At 47.4% G+C, this 17845-nt stretch overlaps 1 protein-coding gene across 1 annotated transcript in view; it reads right to left on the reverse strand.

Moving 5' to 3' along the window:
- The window catches only part of WDFY4 (WDFY family member 4), a 4454583-nt gene that overhangs the window by 4201340 nt on the left and 235398 nt on the right, over window positions 1-17845 (reverse strand). Inside the window, exon 4 of the mRNA XM_044055648.1 lies at window positions 12952-13141. Coding sequence (XP_043911583.1) covers window positions 12952-13141 — 190 coding nt within the window. The remainder of the gene's footprint in view (window positions 1-12951; window positions 13142-17845) is intronic.

Raw genomic sequence — 17845 nt, forward strand, 5'->3', positions numbered from 1 at the left:
AGTAGATAAGCCAAAGGGCAATGCAGAGAACTGATAGTGAGAAGTCCCAGCTCGAAAACGCAGATACTTCCTGCAACTTAGTCTGATAGGAACATGAAGGTAAGCCTCCTTGAGATCCAAAGTTACCATCCAATGATCTTTGCCCAGCAGAGGTAAAAGCTGCTGTAACGTCAACATTTTGAACTTGGGAATGTCCAGATAAGTGTTGAGGGTAGATAAATCCAAAATTGGTCTCCACGTGTTCCCCTTCTTTGGTACTAGGAACAGGCGAGAATAAAATCCTAGGCCCACTTCTGGCATAGGGACCGGCTGTATGGCCCCTATTTGGAGTAACAGAGAAACTTGCTTGTGCGCCTCTATTCTTTGTTGAGGAGGAACGTCTGGCATGCCTTTGAAAGGAGGCAAGGTATGGAAATAAAACCTGTAACCGTGGTGTATGATATCCCATACCCATCTGTCTTGGGTAATTAAACTCCAATTTTCTTTGAAAAGTGCCAACCTTCCTCCCAAAGGTGCTGCCAGACGAGAAGGCTCTGGCAGCTGAAAAGGTAGGTCATTGGGTCTGTTTACGAAAGGACTGACCCCTGCCCTCACCGAAGACTGTGCAGGAGAACTCCCTGTTCTAGGCCTGAAAGAGCCCTGAGCTCTGCCCCTACCACGTCTAGATCTACCCCTAGACTGGGAATCATAAGAAGGATACGTCCACCCCTTAGTAGGCCAATTTCTACTAAACTTTGGAGGCTGGACCTGCAAAAATCTTTAACAGTCTGCATAGACTTAGCCTTGTCTTCCATTTTCTTTAAAACTGCCTCAACAGGAGGACCAAACAACACGTCAGATTGTAAAGGAGCATCTAAAATCCTTGTTTTAACATGTTCAGATAAATTTTGATTCCTCAGCCAGGCGTGCCTGCGAAGAACTGACCCAGTGGCAGCCACCCTAGACGAGGCCTGTACAGCATCAAAACCACATTGCAAAGAATGCTTACCCACCTGTTCAGAAACATGTACTAAATCTTGCAACTCTTTACAATCAATACCTTCTGCCAGAGCATCAACCTTAGACTTCAATTGTGAAAGGAGATAGTTTTGGTATTTCAACATGTGAAACTGGCAAGTCAAAGCCCTCATAGCAAGAGTGGAAGAAGTATAAACTTTCTTTCCCCATCTATCCAAGGCCCTGGCCTCTTTGTCTGCAGGAACCGGATTCTTAACAACAGAAGCCTTAACACCTTTAGGCCCCTGGCTAACAGTTTCTGGGTCTGCCCTAGGACTCTTAAAAGATACTTATGAGCTTCAGGCACCCGGTAATGGGTAGCCGGTTTAACAGGAGCGGGAGGCAAAGAATCAGGATTAAGAGAAGCCTCTGTAAAACATCTTCCACTACATCCAAAACAGGAGGTATAGCCAAAGGCCTATGCTGGGGTAAAACAAAATTCCTAAGCCTTTTCCTGGAATCAGAGAAGTCCTGCCCTTCCCACTTAAAATGCTCCCTCATGGAATGAAGAGTTTCTGAAAAAGAAAAATCCTCAGGAGGAGAAGCAGAAGGAGTAGAATCATCCACATCAGAATCAGAATAAGGAGAGTACTCCTGCAAGTCTTCAGCCGAAGACTCTGAAACATCTGAAGCCTGCTCAAAACTCCCTAGCTCAGGCACCACCCTAGGTCTCTTATCAGGAGGGGGCATAGAACCCCTAATCAAAGTAATCAAATCTTCTGCCATTTTAAGCATATCCTTCTTGGGTACAGTTCCTGAAGAGCTAGGGGTAACACCAACTGAAGCTAAACCTGGCCTGCCCCTGGGAGAAGCCTTGGAAACAGAAGGAGAGGGCCTAACCACCCTAGGCAGGGAGGGGAGTATACTAACCTGAGAAGCCCCATCAGCCTGGCCTGCCTCCTGAGAGGCCACATCCTGCAATAACAAAGTCTCCCTGGGAACCCAAAGAAACCTCCGGTGGAACCACCGGCTCCACCGACACCTCTAAAGAACCGGCGTCCGGTACTGACGGTTCCTCTAGCTTAGGTTTAACTGCTTTGTCCTTGCGCTTCTTCGACGAAGCGGGCGTCGGAGCATCAGACGGCATTTTATAATTGCACCGCTTCCCGAAGACTAACCTGGCACAATCTAATCTTCTCTTAATAGTGCGCTTATTGAATCTAGCACAAGAGCGACACCCAACAACGTCGTGCTCAGGCCCTAAACAAGGAATACACAAAGTATGGTAGTCTCTATGCGGTATCTGTTTCCCACAAGAAATACAATTATTCACTTTTTCTGACATCCGGTAAACCACTGAGGCAAGAAAACACTAAAATATTCCCCAACGGGGTACTTAGCCAACTTTGACTCGGTCTGAAACTCCGAAATCGAACAATTTCAGAACGCCAACCGGCACTTGCAACGCTGCTTCTGCATCGGACCATGCGGCAAAAAAGACTGAGGATATGACGTCGGTCATGCGCATTTGTACCCTGACGTCCTGATGTCAGTCAAATGCGCCTTGACCGACGTCAGCCTTATACTTTGATATTCGGGCCGACCGAGGACAGCGGACTACCCAAGTGTAAGGACTGCAGCAATGTGAGATGAAGAACATCCTTGTTCGTTGAACAGACTTGTTTAGTCTGCTGAGATCCAATATTGGTCTCCAGTCCCCTGTCCTTTTTGCTACCAAAAAGAACCTTGAGTAAGTTCCGGATCAGAGTTGGTCTGCCGGGACTTCCTGGAGGACTCTTTTTTTCTAGCAGTCTTGAAATTTCTATGACTGCTTGGGCCCTCAGATTGGGTGGAACATCTAGAAGGGATTTGCTTGATGGTAAGGGAGGTTGGAAGAAGGGTATTATATAGCCTCCGGATATGATTGAGTGTACCCATTTGTCTCGCGTTATGTTTTGCCAGGCTTTTGGGTACAGTGAAAGTCTTCCCCTGACTGCCTCCAGAGGTGGGCAGTCGGGCAACCCTTCAGGGATGCTGGAAGGGCTTGTCACAGAAGGATTCTCTGCTGCCCTGGTTCTGCGGAACCCCTCTGCCACGAGGGTGGCGTCTGTTGTTGTTGTTTCCTCCTCTGCCCCTGGAGGAAAAATCACTATGTGTGTCAGGCGAGGCTCCCTGGGATTTCCAAAACCGAATTTTACCACTCTTCTGACCTTTGAGATATGGTCTGGAAGGAGTGGAAAAATGGACTCCCACGGCAGAGAGAATCATGCCTTCCTCTTCACACCTAGTGAGAGTGTCTTTCACCTGTGGTCCAAAGAGAAATGAACCATCAAAGGGAGTGCTGGTGAATGACGCTCTAAAGGGTTCCGCAAAATTACATAGCCGCATCCATGCGCGTCTCCTAAGGGCCACACCTGTATCTGTGGCTCTACTCGCACCATCGGCTGCATAGGAAATGAGCCTCATGGAGGAGTTAACTACCGAATTAAGGGTCGCCAGTTGAGAAGCCAGTTTAGCTTGAGCCCCTTCAGCTGATGGATCCTGGAGGGTATCTCCAAGTTCTTTCAGGAGATCCCTCTGAAGCCAAGTAAAATGTCATAAGTAATTCAGCGACCTCATGGAAAATGTCGTTGAAGCAAACATAAGCTTCCCGTATCTATCCATGGTCCTAGACTCTTTGTTAGGAGGATGGACAGAGGAAGAAGTTTCCGCTAACTCCTTTTTAGTGGCCGCTGCTACTACCATGGCATCTACGAGAACACCCTTGGTAAGGAACTGTTTATCTGGGGGTGCATTGATAAACTTGCCGGGTCTCCTAAGGGTTGGTTCCACTGTATCCAGGGCTGACCAAGCCCTTCGAGTCACCACTGACATTAGTGGATCGAAGGGCGGAGACACCCAGGAGGTGGAAGGTCGGGAGCCGAACGCATCCAGGAATACAGATTCGTCCTCGGTAGGGGCTAGGGCAGTCCAGTTCCCCCTCTGCTTAAGCATTTCTAGGATGTCCGAAAAGGAAACATCTTCAGAGGGGGATCTCAGGGACCCTTCCGATTCATCCAAATCCGTATCCGAAGTGACAGACTCAGGGGAGTCAATGTGCTTCCTCTTGCACTTCCTCTTCCTAGGGGCCTCCTCTGAATGTTCAGGGAAGGCCTCGGAAGAAGAGGAAACACCCAATGGGGTGCTCTGGAGCACCGGTTCCCCATGCTTGTGGTCTGGAGGAGGGACAGAGGTTGATGCAGGCACTACACAAGACGGAGCCAGTGGGGTCGAACGTGGAGCTGACTCAGAGGCCGGTACACTCCTCATGACATCAAAGGCGTCCCTGCCAAGATGCAAAGAAGACTCAGGTTCCGAGGAAACCGGAATCCTCCTCCGCACCGAGGGAGATGGCTCCGAGGCCGATGAAGGAGCAGAGCTCACCTGCGCTGATGCTCCGAGAGGGAGAACAGGGTCAGACAAGGATCCGATACCACTCGCCCCCTTGGAGCAGACGAAGGAGTCTCGGCGCCCAGATCCCTCGACAGAAGGCACCATCGAGGGGATCGGAGCCAACGACGGAACCGAAGGGGAAATCGTTATCGGTGCCGACAGTTCCACGATTCGAACCCCAACAAACTCCGGCTCCAAGGGAGTCAGAGGAGGAACATCGATGGAAGCGGACGGAGCAGATACCTGTTGAGGAGGGCTGGATAACATTTTGGCCAGTGCCTGCGACTTCAACAACCTACTGACCACTCTCTCCACGTCATAATCAAAGAGTCTAGAGGACCGAGAAGAGTGGTAGGATCTGTGACTGCGGTCACTCTGCAACAGGGGAGACCGAGGAGTCGAATCTATAGACTCTAGAGAAGGGGACCTCGGTCTCTTGTGGGTCCGCAACAGCTCCGAAGGTACCGGTGGAGCCGACAGGGAGGCAGTCTCCTCGGTTCCAGCCGGAACCGAAGTAGTAGGTAAGGCTTGGCCAATGACGTCTCCAAGCTTGGAGCCGACGATTTGGTCGGTTTAGGAGATTTCACCGGCTGAGTCTTGGCCGGTGAATCCTGGGGCTTAGGAAGACCCCTCAAAATAAGATTATTTTTGTGCTCTTGCAGAACCCTTGGGCTGAATGCATGGCATACAGAACAAGAGTCCTGCAGGTGCACTGCGCCTAAGCAATAGAGCAAGAAGTGTGCCCATCTGTCAGAGACAGAGGATCTCCATAATGTCTCCGAACGAGACGTCCTCGGTAGGTGATCTGGGGGAACACACTCCTTCATCCAAGTCCGTATCAGTGGTAATGGACTCAGGGGAGTCCAAGTGCCTCCTCTTACACTTGCGTTTACTAGGTTCCTCTCCAGTGGGACTCTCTGGAGAGGATTCGTAAGCCGCCTGGGGTTCCCTGAGGGGAACAACCTGGGGTTGTTTTGGCATGAGCTGTCCGTGAGACAGGGTAGTGGGAGCAGAATCCAAAATCAGAGGGGTCTGGGTAGGATCCGAGTAGGTGAGCTGTGGTCTCAACCCCTGGGAGAGAACCCTTTCCACTGCCCTGAATGCCGATGGAGAGCACACCTCCGTAGAACGTAAGGAAGAGGCTCTTCCCGGCACTGAAGCAGGGATTGGAGCCGATGGAGGGTAGTCCGGGCACCGATGATGGGATCTGAAAGAGCGAGGTCCCGACCCTCGGGTCAGACTCCCCGACCATGGCTCTGAGAGTCTCCTGGATCCGAGATCGGATCCAAGGAACTCAAGGTGATGGCCGGCGTTGAGGAAACGAGAACCATCGGTGCCAACCCAACAGCTCCAAAAGGTCTCGGACCCGAGAACCCCGAAGCATCGAGTCGGATCGGGGAAGGAGCAATAGGGTTGAACATAGTTGAAGAAGGAAGACCCACTCCAATGGGTGAGGGCCCTGGTAAGACCCCCATCTGAATCTGGTTCTGGATGAACCTTCTCATCAGCCTGTCCATATCCAGGTCGGAGACACTCCGAGTCCACCTGAAGGAAGCGACCGACTTGGGTCTGGGTCGGATCTGAGGGGAGTGCCTCGGCGCCGATGGCTCCGGCAAGAAATGGGGAGAGCGGAGCCGAGGAGAATGATACCTGGGTGCCTTTGAAGAGGGGCTGGAGAAAGACTCCCTGTCCGGAGATCTTTTTCTGGGTCTGTCCCTTTCCCTGTGATGCTTCTCCTCATCCCTTCTGTCCCTACCTCTCTGGGACGACTTCGAAGAAGCAGGCTTGGCGAGAGGTTGAGTCCCTGCCTGCACAGTGTCACTGGCTGGAGAGGAAACCGAAGCAGACTCTAGGGCAGAAGCTGGTAGCAGACCCTTAGCCACAAGCTTAGCCCGGTGATCCTTCAAAGCTCTAGGGTTAAAGCGTGAACAAATGTCGCAGGATGCCGACAGATGGGTGACCCCTAAACACAGAACACACAGAGTGTGGCCATCGGCTGGTGAGAGCTTGTGACCACACTCTGTGCACTTCTTAAAAAGAACCTTAGGCTGTTCAGCCATAGTAGAGACAGTAAAAGCCCTAACGGCCCACTCACACACACACTTAAACAGGGATTGGGAATAGGTGGGAAACCAGTATCACAAACAAAAACACTTATGACTAACTTTTTTTTTTTTTTTCTTTTTTCTTTTCTTTCTTAACTGACACGATGATCAAACGTGAAGGGAGGGAAAAAAAGGGAAAGGTATTCACACTCAACTATCACAAGAAGACCAAAAACCTTACCACCTTGCTTAGAGCTCGGAGACCACGATGCTGACTCTTAGAGCGGCAAATGAGATCAGGCTAGATAGGAGGAAGTGATGTAATATAGGTAAGGGAGGAGCTTGGAGCTGATGCTTGAAAAGTTTGCCGGCTCAGAACCGAATCGGATCCGTATACCCATATGTGCAGAATCAATGAAGTCAACTATTTCAGATCTACTGTTAAAGCTGAAGAACTGAGAAGTGAATATATACTATAGGGCACAAATTGATGCCAAAAATTTAAGTATGTTATGTACAGGAGCTGAGAAGGGGTCAATGTGCTTTTGTTGTGCCCAGTAAACAAACCTTTTCCATTTACTTGTGTAAAGTCTTCTTGTAGAAGGCTTATGGGAAGATAAAACAACACAACAAATAGGGGAAGAGAGCATAGGTTGTCTGGCTATTAGTGGAATTGGAGAAACCACGCTGTCAGCTTGAGGTTTGATGTATCCAGATGAATTAAGATGAATTATGCCTGTTGGGTGAGACAGGAAGTCTGGAACTGAATCCAGAATTCAAGGGTGGCAAAGTAGATGAGGCCACAGAATGGGGAACCGAATCTGTCAAGGCCAGTAAGGCGCAATGAGGATGACCATGCTTTTCAACCTGGCAGCTTTGTGCAGAAATTTTATGATTAGGGGAATTGGTGGGTAAACATAATGAAAACCATGGGGGGGGGGCAATCATGGAGTAGAGTATCCCTCGACGATTCCTCCAGAGGGGGGATTAGGGCAAAGTAGCTGATGCATTCGTTGTTTAGGGGAGAAGCAAAAAAATCACAGCAAGGATGGCTCCATTGACAGAAAATCATTTCTGTCACTTCATGTTGAGCCATCAGTCATGAGGAAGAATGGACCTGCTCAATTTGTCTGCTATCACAGTGGATTTCCCCGGAATAAGCGCTGCTACGAGAAAGCAATTGGATGAGATCACCCACTGCCACATTCTTGACACAAGGTGCAAGATCTGGTTCCTCCTTGTTTGCTGATGCACCAAACTACTGACATTGTCTGTTTGTACTGCAATTGTCCTTAAAAGGAGTGTGTCCTGAAAGGGCTGGAAAGCTAAGAGCACCACTCTCATCTCTAGAATGCTGATATACAAATTGGCCTCTTCAGGGGACCAGGTGCCTTCGACTGTTTTCCCCAGGAAGTGCCCCCCACCCAATCTGAGAAGCGTCCGTGGTCCCTATGGTCTTGGGATGAAGGAGAATGAAAGGATGACCCTGTAGAACCTGATCTGACTAAATCCACCACCAGAAATAAGTCTTGCATACCTGACTAATCCTTATCTGTGCTGACATGCACTGGTAAAGAATCGTCCTTTGTGTTGCAAGCATCCACTGAAGAATTCTCATATGAAGTCTGGCTAGAGGAACTAAGGTTATGGCAGCTGACATTGATCCTAAGGCTTGACTGATCAAGCAGGCTGAAATCTTGGTACTGCAAATTATTTTTATAACCTGGAATCTGACAGTCTGTACTCTTGAAAGAGGATGTGAAGCTGTCACTGATTGTTGTCTCTTTCGGCTTTTCCCGGTTAGGGGTCGCCACAGCGGAACTCTGGTCCGCTAATGATCGGCAGTTGATTTTTACGTGTTGAGTTACCAGCCCTAACGCACAACCTTCAATGAAGGTATGCCCATTCATGCATGTCTCCACGCAGAAGATGCTCTAGCTGAGAGTCGAACCGGTCAGCGTCTTACTGTGAGGCGACAATGCTACCACAGCACCACCACCGCATGTGAAGCTGTCACTGATATCATGTTTTAAACTACTCCTATGAGCTCCAAGGCTTGAGTTGGCTGTAAATGAGACTTCTTGTAATTTATGGTTATTCCTAGATGAAAATAAAATCTGAAGAACCTCATCTCTTGTTCTTGTTAGCAAATGCCTGGTTGGGGCGGTAATGAGCCAGTCATCTTGATATCTAAACACTCTGAATCCCTGCAGTCTCAGGTGAGTTGCTACTACTGCAATGCATTTAGTGAACCACAGAGAGGGTCTTTCCATCCTTTTCACACCTGGAGTGTGTTTCCTTCACTTTTGGACCAAATGAACTGCCATTAAAAAGGGCATTGTCAAACGACAACTTGAAAGGCTCCACAAAGTCACATAAGCACATCCAGGCATGCCTCCTAATGGATATGCCTGAATCCAATGCCCTTGAGGCTCCCTCGACTGCATGCGAGATAAGCCTCATGGATGAATTTGAAATGGATTGGTGGGTAGCCAACTGAGAGGCCACAGACGATTGAGCTTCAGCTGTAACGGTCCCTGAAAGGGATTTTGAAAGTTCCATGATCAAGTCCCTTTGTAGCCTAGTAAAATGTGCCAAATAGTTAATCAACCTAAGAGCAAAGGTCACTGACACACAAACACGCTTCCCAAATCAGTCCATTGCCTAGACTCCCTGTTAGGGGGATGAACAGATGAACTTTGTTCAGCAAGTTCCTTTTTGGTGGGCGCTGCCATGACCATGACATCCACTGGAACCTCCTTACTCCAGAATTCCTTCCTGACAAGTGGAGCCAGAATCTGATCTGGTCTTTTAGGGAGCTCGGAGGACCAGAACTGGGGAAGAGGAAGAAGGTTCCAGGGAAAGGGGAGAAGGAATTGAACCGTCTGGCAGGACAGGCTAAGGTATGTACTGTTTCGCATTCAGCTGGTGCTTTCCCTGGTAACCGAAGCTTTAACTTTACACTGCAAAGGGCGAAAGAGATTGATATTAGTCCTCCCTTAGTTTTTCTGTATCTTCTAGGGACTGGCTCAACTGAGTCAGGTTCCTTCCACACCCACCTAGAGACCAAATCAATGAGCTCATCGGCAGGTGGAGTAACTCAGGAGGTAGACAGGCCAGGTCCAAAGGCTTGCAGAAGTACTGATTCTTCTGGTGAAAGGTTGCTGGAAGATCAGTCACCTCTCTGTTTAAGGATCTCAAGAATGTCTCCAAATGACATGTCTTCCAGAGGTGATTGTGGGGACCCTTCTCCCTCATCAAAATCAGTAGCCTCTGTGACTGACTCTTGGGGAGAGTCCAAGTGCCTCTGCTTGCACTTCTTCTTCCTCAGTGGGATGCTCCGGTGACGTGTCGGAAGAGATTGTAATACACTGCCTGGTGGTCTGGACGCCTTGAGCTGGCTGTCCCTGTAGTGTAGAATGATGTTGATCTAAGAGCAGACATGTCTGGGAACTAGACTGGAGATCTGAGGGGGTTGGATCCATAGAAAAAAGAAATAATCACTTTTCTTAATAAATGCTCAGGAGCTAAGGTTAACTACATCTTTCGCAAAAAGCGGCAAACAAGATCTGTGGTATGTTGGGGGTTGGTGCATTACAGTTAAAGGAAGAGCTGGAGAGCTTTTTAGTTACCATGAGCTTTAGTAATAACCGAGTCGGATTAGAGGAATGGATCCTAACCCAACAGTTGAGGACAGAATGAAAACTGACAGCATCAGATCCTCTGTTATGACTTACTGTTATAGTGACTATCCTGAGAAGACTAACTATGAGCTACATTACTTTTTTTTTTTTTTTTTTTTTTTTAAATAACATTACTGATACTAATGTGAGAGGCCTGGAACTAAGAAACAAGCCAGCAGATTCAAGTTTGCAAACTTGTATGTATGCATGTATTTATGTAATTATTTCAGTTTGATAACCTGGGTAAGTGGACTAGTCAAGAGACCCTTTTCAGTCATGGCACCATGGTGCAAAGACACAAACAGAATATTATGCACAGACTAAAGAATACAGAGTTGTATACAACACAGTAACAACGTAGAGGCAATACATATGTATGTTATTTACAATTACAAATAAAAGTAATAGTATGCACAGTACACACAATTAAGATTGGCAATCTAACAGTTGTCATTTGTTAAAAGTTCATATTTCCAATATCTTTATATCTTTGTTTCCAAACATTTCAGGAAGATTCACTCGTTAAATACAATTGTGTTACAATTTCAACAGACAATACTAAAATGTGGCCAACTGTGAAATGCAGCAAGCACTTCTACTGTTGGACTATCTAAGGTACTGAAGATCAAAGAAGAAAGATGCTTGTTTCATGATGGAAGTGGTCCATTTAGCTTCCATGCAGTTATAATACAACATTGCAAGTCGCTAAATGAGTAGACATTTTAAACTCCTCCAAATGACAAAAAAGATCTGGAAAACCAAGTTTTCACATAATGATTGAACAACCAATGCATAGCAGCAATATCTCTATATGCATTCACACTGCTTCTCTGCATCTGCAGCAGTAGCAGTTAGCTAAGACAAGGGGCAAAAGATGCAGTCCACTAAATGTAGTTACTCTCTAATTAGCTCCATATTACAAAATGCAACATTTCACTAAAGTACTAGGTCACTTGGACTGCCCATACTTGAATTTCAGTTCCATCTGCACTCAATAGTTTTGTTAAAATTTGAAATTATGTAGTACCATATGGGCTACTGAATAGCCAACAACAGTTAACATTCTAGCATGGATGTGTCTGATAAAGAAATTAATTCTCAAAACGGCCACCCATATGTAATTAAAAAACATTAAAAATGTGAGTGGCCTTGTGGTGCAGTAATTAGCACTGCTACCTTACAGTGCTTGGTTCAACAATTCAGGTTTATAGCTAGGATAAACTTTGTGCAGAATTCACATCTTCCCTGTGTCTGCAGGTTAGTTTTCACCAAATGTGCCAGTTTCCTCTCAACAGCCTACAGGTAATGGGGGTATCCCTAAGATGGACTGAAATTATCTACAGGGCTGGTTCCTGACTTACACCTACTGCTTGTTAATTAAAAGCCTAAATCCCCATAATGCTGAACTGCATAAAGCAGTCTTTAAAACTCCATGGATGGACAAAGAAGTGAAAACAATGGAGTTATCACCGTTACATTTTTGTCCTTCCATCCCCCAACTGGACCTCACCACTACCAGCTTTGGTCCATTTGTTCATGGGGAACAGTCACTCCCAGACTAGCTAAGGACTTGTACAGCCAATTTGTTTGTGCCTGGGAAAGTGTACTGGCCCATACACCCATTCTCTAGTAGCGAGATTCAGGTGGTATGAAGTGGGCCAGTTTGCTGATCCTGAGGGGTGTGACCTACCCTTTCCCCACGTGGGCACCTCTTTCTCCTTCACAGGTGGCTCACCAAGTTCCACAACTGGTACCCTTCAATGAGACCTCAGCTCATAGGTGCAAGTACACCATGGCAGAGCAAGCTCCCTAGCTCCATACTTAAAGGGTGAAACACTTAAGTGCTCCCCATTAGCTGTCACACAAGTGGTGGGCCCAAATTGCCTTTCTCCCATTAGGATGTGACACCCCCCCCCCCCCCAGGCCAGCTCCTACAGGCATCCAAACCACCAATCAAGCTGGGGTCACCTGCTGTACAGTCAGTGCTTTACTCCTCTACATCATAGGGGGTGGATATATTTATGTCACTGATGATAGCTTGTGATGGGACTTGTTCATGAACCATGTAACATAAGAAGTAACAAACACTTTATTAGCTAGGTGCACTGGATACAATATGAAGTGTAATCACAAAACTGCAAGTATTTTCTGTCGCCTCACAGTAAGATGCTGTCCGGTTCGATTCTCAGCTAGAGCGTCTTCGGTGTGGAGACATGCATGAATGGGCGCACCTTCGTTGAAGGTTGTGCATCAGGCCTGGCAAGCCGGTACGTAAAAATCAACTGTCAATCATTAGCAGACCGGAGTTTCGCTGTGGCGACCTCTAACCGGGAAAAGCCGAAAGACACAAACAAACAAACAAACACTATGACTAAGAATGCTGTATCCCTGAGAATTCCCCTTACTCTAAGGTACAGCAGCTTTTTGATTCAGTGTGTGTGTGTGTGTGTGTGTGTGTGTGTGTGTGTGTGTGTGTGTGTGTGTAAAACGTATGTATAAATAACGAGAAGGTATGTGATGGTACAGGGATTGAAACCTCCCTGCAGACACTTTTAAATTGTTTAGTGAGATGTTTAGTTTTAGATATTTATATCAATAACTAATTTTGTGCTCATACTTTTCATTGCTGATCACCAGTCAGTCACATTTGTTTCACTGATCCAGCAGAATCAATTGCTCAGCACATTGGTTTGTAAATGTCAGTGGTTCATACCTGTTTAACAGGAGGCATTATTAGTAAAAACAAATAAATATGTAATAGTTATGCTAGCTTAAGTAATGCTGGGTGACAAAATGCAAATCCTTCCTCTAAAACTAAATCAGGTCTGAAATAATTTAAGAAACTATTTACTTACAAGAGTAGCAGTTCCATTAGTAATTGATAGCCATTGTTATTTTCAAATTGTATAAGCAATGCAGGGGAAATGGGGTAGGACTCTGTCACAAAACTGAATATGCACACTGCGACTTCAGCCAGCTCCCAAACACGAAATTGCTCCACTTTTGTTGACAAACTATTAATTCCCATTCGAACACATTTTATAGCTGAGAACAGAAGGAAAAAAAAAACTATTAGATGCAAACACTTGAATGAAAATATTGGCAATCGTACTTAGGGGCAGTTTTACATTTATGTGGATACTTACTTCCAGAAAGATTAGAAGACAAGTTAAACCAATATAAAAACATCTAACTAGCTGAAAAACAATAATGGAATTGTGGCAATAAAGAAGAAAAAGACAAAGGCAAGCTTCTTGAAACGTCATTGCTTACATGTAGAACTCACTGTAGAATTTGGTCTCAGAGAAGATATTTTGTTTACTTATTTCATCATCTACACACAGCCATGAAATTAAAAGGAGTTATTTTCAAGGGTTATTTGGGTAAATCAAGTATGATGAAATAAAATGCTAAATACATCAATAGTACAATGTATACAGCACTGATGTTTACTACGGTTACACATGTATTGAAAGTTATAAAAAAAGAAGTTATATACTCACCATAATGTTCCATCTGAGTAGGTAACTTCATTTGTAAGCAACCTGTGGGTATCGGATCCGACCTGGATCCAAGCCGGCAGCTTTCCAGGCTAAAGATCCGAACTCTCAGCTCCTCCCCTTACCCATAATACCCTGCTACCTCCCTCCAGTCCTCAGATTGAGTTTGCCAATTTATCAACCAACAACAGGCAAACATACTCGAAAGAGAAAACGCTAACCTGATGCGTGACAGAAGGATAACATTCTGTCATGAATATGACCACGAAACAGGCTAGGGGGAAGGGGGGGGGGGTCGGTTGCTGACAAATGAAGTTACCTACTCAGATGGAACGTTATGGTGAGTACATAACTTCTTTATCTGAAGTAGTTAACTTCATTTGATCAGCAACCTGTGGGACAGAGTCCCCAGCTACCAAAAACCTGGGAGGTCCTCAAGGAAGGATATTCCGGAGCACTGTTGAGCCAAAACAATATCCTACCTCTGGATATCAGATCCAGCTTATAATGAGAAATGAAGGCATGAGAAGAGGCCCAAGTAGCCGCTGAACAGATGTCATCTAAGGGAACTCTAGACCAAAATGCTGCAGAGGTAGCCATAGAATGGGTAGAGTGAGCATGAACCGTACAGTGGGATATCCATCTAGCTAAAGTAACTTTTGTAATAGGCTTGTCTAAGGACGGTTTAGCGAAAGACACGAAAAGCTGCTCCGATCTGCGAGAAGCAGCTGTCCTGTGCAAGTAAAATCGCAATTGTCTATGCACATCCAACAAGTGCAGTCTGGATTCCCCTTTGTTTTGAAAGTTGGGGAAGAAACAGGCAAATTGATGGTTTGACTGATATTGGTCTCGGAGGCTACCTTAGGCAAGAATGAAGGATTAGTCCTGAGATATACTCTGTCCTTATGGAAGACCAGATACGGGGGTTTTGTACAAATGGCTTGAAGTTCAGATACCCTTCTAGCTGAAGTAATTGCAATCAGGAAGGCAGTTTTCCAAGATAAGAATTTCAAGTCAACGGAAGCTGCAGGTTCAAAGGGTGGACCAGTTAGCGCCTGAAGAACTAAGGTTAAGTCCCATGGGGGAACCGCATTCTTGACTGGAGGTCTTAACAGAAAGGTGCCTTTCAAAAATGTCTTGCATATCTTAGCGGAAGCTAAGGGAGCAAGGTTGTCCCTGATGTGGAAATGAGAAATGGCAGCCATCTGAACCTTGACAGTAGAAGCACTGGCCCCATGGTGGAAAATGTGGAACACAAATTCAAGAATTGCTGGAATGGGAGCCGTAAAAGGGTCCAAATCCCTATGTTTGGCCCAGATGGAAAAACGCTTCCATTTACTCTTGTAGATCTTCCTGGTAGAGGGTTTGTGTGCCGCTACCATAATAGATTTTACGGAAGACGAGATACCGGGAGTCCTAACTACTAGTGGAACTGGATCAACCAAGCCGTGAGCTTGAGGTCGTCCAGGTTCGGAGTTCGCAATCCCGAAGGATGAGAGATCAGATCCGGAATGGGATCTAAGACCCAAGGAGGAGTTATGATGCGAGACCGCAGGTACGGGAACCAGATCTGTCGAGGCCAGAATGGGGCTATGAGGATTATTTTGCTCCCCAACCGATGAGCTTTCTGCAGAAATTTCGTCATTAGCAAAAGAGGAGGATAAGAATAAAGAAGACCGGGTGGCCAAGCATGAACCAGAGCGTCTCTGTGACTCTCCCCCGGTGGGAGAATTAGAGCGGAAAATTTGCTGCATTTTGCATTTGAAGGAGACGTGAAGAGATTGCAGTAAGGCTGACCCCATCTGAGGAAGATCTGTTTCACTACTAAGGGGGGTTTAGAGACCACTCGTAAGATGTGAGGATAGAACGACTCAGCTTGTCCGCTAGAATGTTGGACCGACCCGGAATGTGTGATGCTATCAGAAAGCAGTTGGTGGAAATCGCCCATTCCCAAGCTCTCATAGCCACTCGACAAAGAAGGTAAGACCTGGTTCCTCCCTGTTTGTTGATGTACCAGACCACCGCCATGTTGTCTGTCTGAATTGCAATAGTCCCCGGAGGAAGGTCTTGAAGGGCTTGCAACGCTAAAAGCACCACCCTCATCTCCAGAACACTGATATGCAGAACGGTCTCTACAGGGGTCAACGTGTCTTGGATGGTTCTGCCCATGCAATGCCCCCCCACCCGAGGCGAGAAGCGTCCGTGGTCAGCGTGATTTGGGGTTGAGGCATCACGAACGGTCTCCCTTCCTGAAGCTCTCGGGAATGGAGCCACCAAAGAAGGGAGTTCCTGCAAACCCTGCTTAGGGGAATCGGTGAATCCAATGGGTGAGGGAGGAGGGACCATTGGACCTGAAGGGTCCATTGAAGGACTCTCATGTGCAACCGAGCAAGAGGTGAAAGGCTGATGGCTGCCGCCATGGATCCTAGGGCTCTCAGGACTAATTCAGAGGGTGGGGCTGGGGACTGTAGAAGCGCTATTACATGGAGTGACAAGGTGCGTAACCTGTCCGCTGTCAGAAAGGCCTTGGACTGAAGCGTGTTTATCCTGGCCCCTATGAAATCCAGAACTTGAACAGGATGAAGAGACGACTTCCTGAAATTTATGGTAATGCCTAGGTGATGGGCCAAGAGTAAAGAATAATCCCTGGCAGAACAGAGTAGATGCCTGGTGGGGGCGGTGAGGAGCCAGTCGTCTAGGTATGGAAAGACCTGAATTCCCTGAAGTCTCAGGTGGGCTGCCACAACTGCCATGACCTTGGTGAACACCCTGGGGGCTGTGGTGAGACCGAACGGAAGAACCCTGAACTGATAATGACTGGCCCCCAGCCAAATGCGGACAAACTTCCTGGATTGTCTGTCCATGAGAATGTGGTAGTACACATCCTTGAGGTCTATGGAGCACATCCAGTCGTTCTCCTGCAGAAGGAGGAGAACAGACTGTAGAGTGACCATCCGGAAATTTTTCTTTGGCAATGAACAGGTTCAAAGTTGACAGGTCGAGAATTGGCCTTAAGTCCCCCGTCTTTATTGGCACCAAAAAGAACCTGGAGTAATTGCCCAACCTGGACTGCTCTGGGGGGACGTGCTGGATGGCCCTTTTTTCTAGTAACTTCTTTATTTCTGAAGCTGCAGCCTCCCTCTGATTGGGTGGGACATCGGGGAGGCGCTTCGCTAACGGGGGAAGATTCAGGAAGTGGATAGAGTAACCTCTGGATATTATTCGGAGCACCCAGCGATATGTAGTAATGGACTCCCAACTTTCTAGATGCCCCGAAAAATGCCCCCTGACTGCCTCCAGAGAGGGACAGTCGGGGCAACCCCTCAGGGCTGCTGCGCGGGTCGGTCGGAGAAGGGTTCTCTCGACCCGAAATTCTTCGGCCCCCCTCTGCCTCTGGGACGGCGTCCACCTTGTCCTCCTCTGCCTCTGAAGGATGAAGGGTCTGGAGCGGAACGGGACTGCTGAGACTTCCGGAACCACATCTTCTTTTGTCCTCTCTGGTTCCTTGAGAAGGACCTTTGAGGAGCAGAAAAGCGGATTCCGACAGCAGACAGCGCCTTCCCGTCTTTCTCGCTCTGAAGTAGCGTGCCGCGGACGGTTTTGCCTAATAGCATAGAACTGTCAAAGGGAGCGTTCGCGAAGGACGCCTTGAAGGGTTATGCAAAGTCGCAAAGACGGAGCCAGGAGTGGCGTCGCAAGGCGACCCCTGCTCCGCTGGCTCTAGCCACCCCCTCCATGGCATGGGAGAGAAGCCGCGTAGAAGTGTTAGATATTGACTTTAGAGTGGCCATGCGAGCCAAGAAGGTCCGTTTGTCCTCAGCCACCATGGACTCTGGGGGAGACCCAGCGTACTCTTTTATCAGATCCCGCTGAAGCCTAATGATGTGTGCCAGATAATTCAGCGCCCTTATAGAAAAGGTGGCTGAAGCAAACATCCGCTTTCCAATGCGGTCCATCGTAAGAGACTCCTTATCAGGAGGATGGACCGAGGAACTTTCTTGTGCCAGTTCATTCTTGGTGGCAGCTGCCACCACCATGGCATCTACCGGGGAACCTTTATTCCACGGCGGCTTGTCAGAAGGGGGACTGAGAATTTTATCCGGTCTCCTAGGGATTGGCTCCACAGTGTCTGGCTCCCTCCAAGCCCTGGTAGTAATCAAGTCTACCAGGGGGTCGGCCGGGGGGGGGGGACACCCAAGAGGTAGACGGGCCTGTGTCGAACGCCTCCAGAAACACAGATTCATCTGAG

This window comes from Protopterus annectens, chromosome 14.part0 (assembly GCF_019279795.1).
Source record: "Protopterus annectens isolate FY-2018-M chromosome 14.part0, PAN1.0, whole genome shotgun sequence".
Lineage (NCBI taxonomy): Eukaryota > Metazoa > Chordata > Ceratodontiformes > Protopteridae > Protopterus > Protopterus annectens.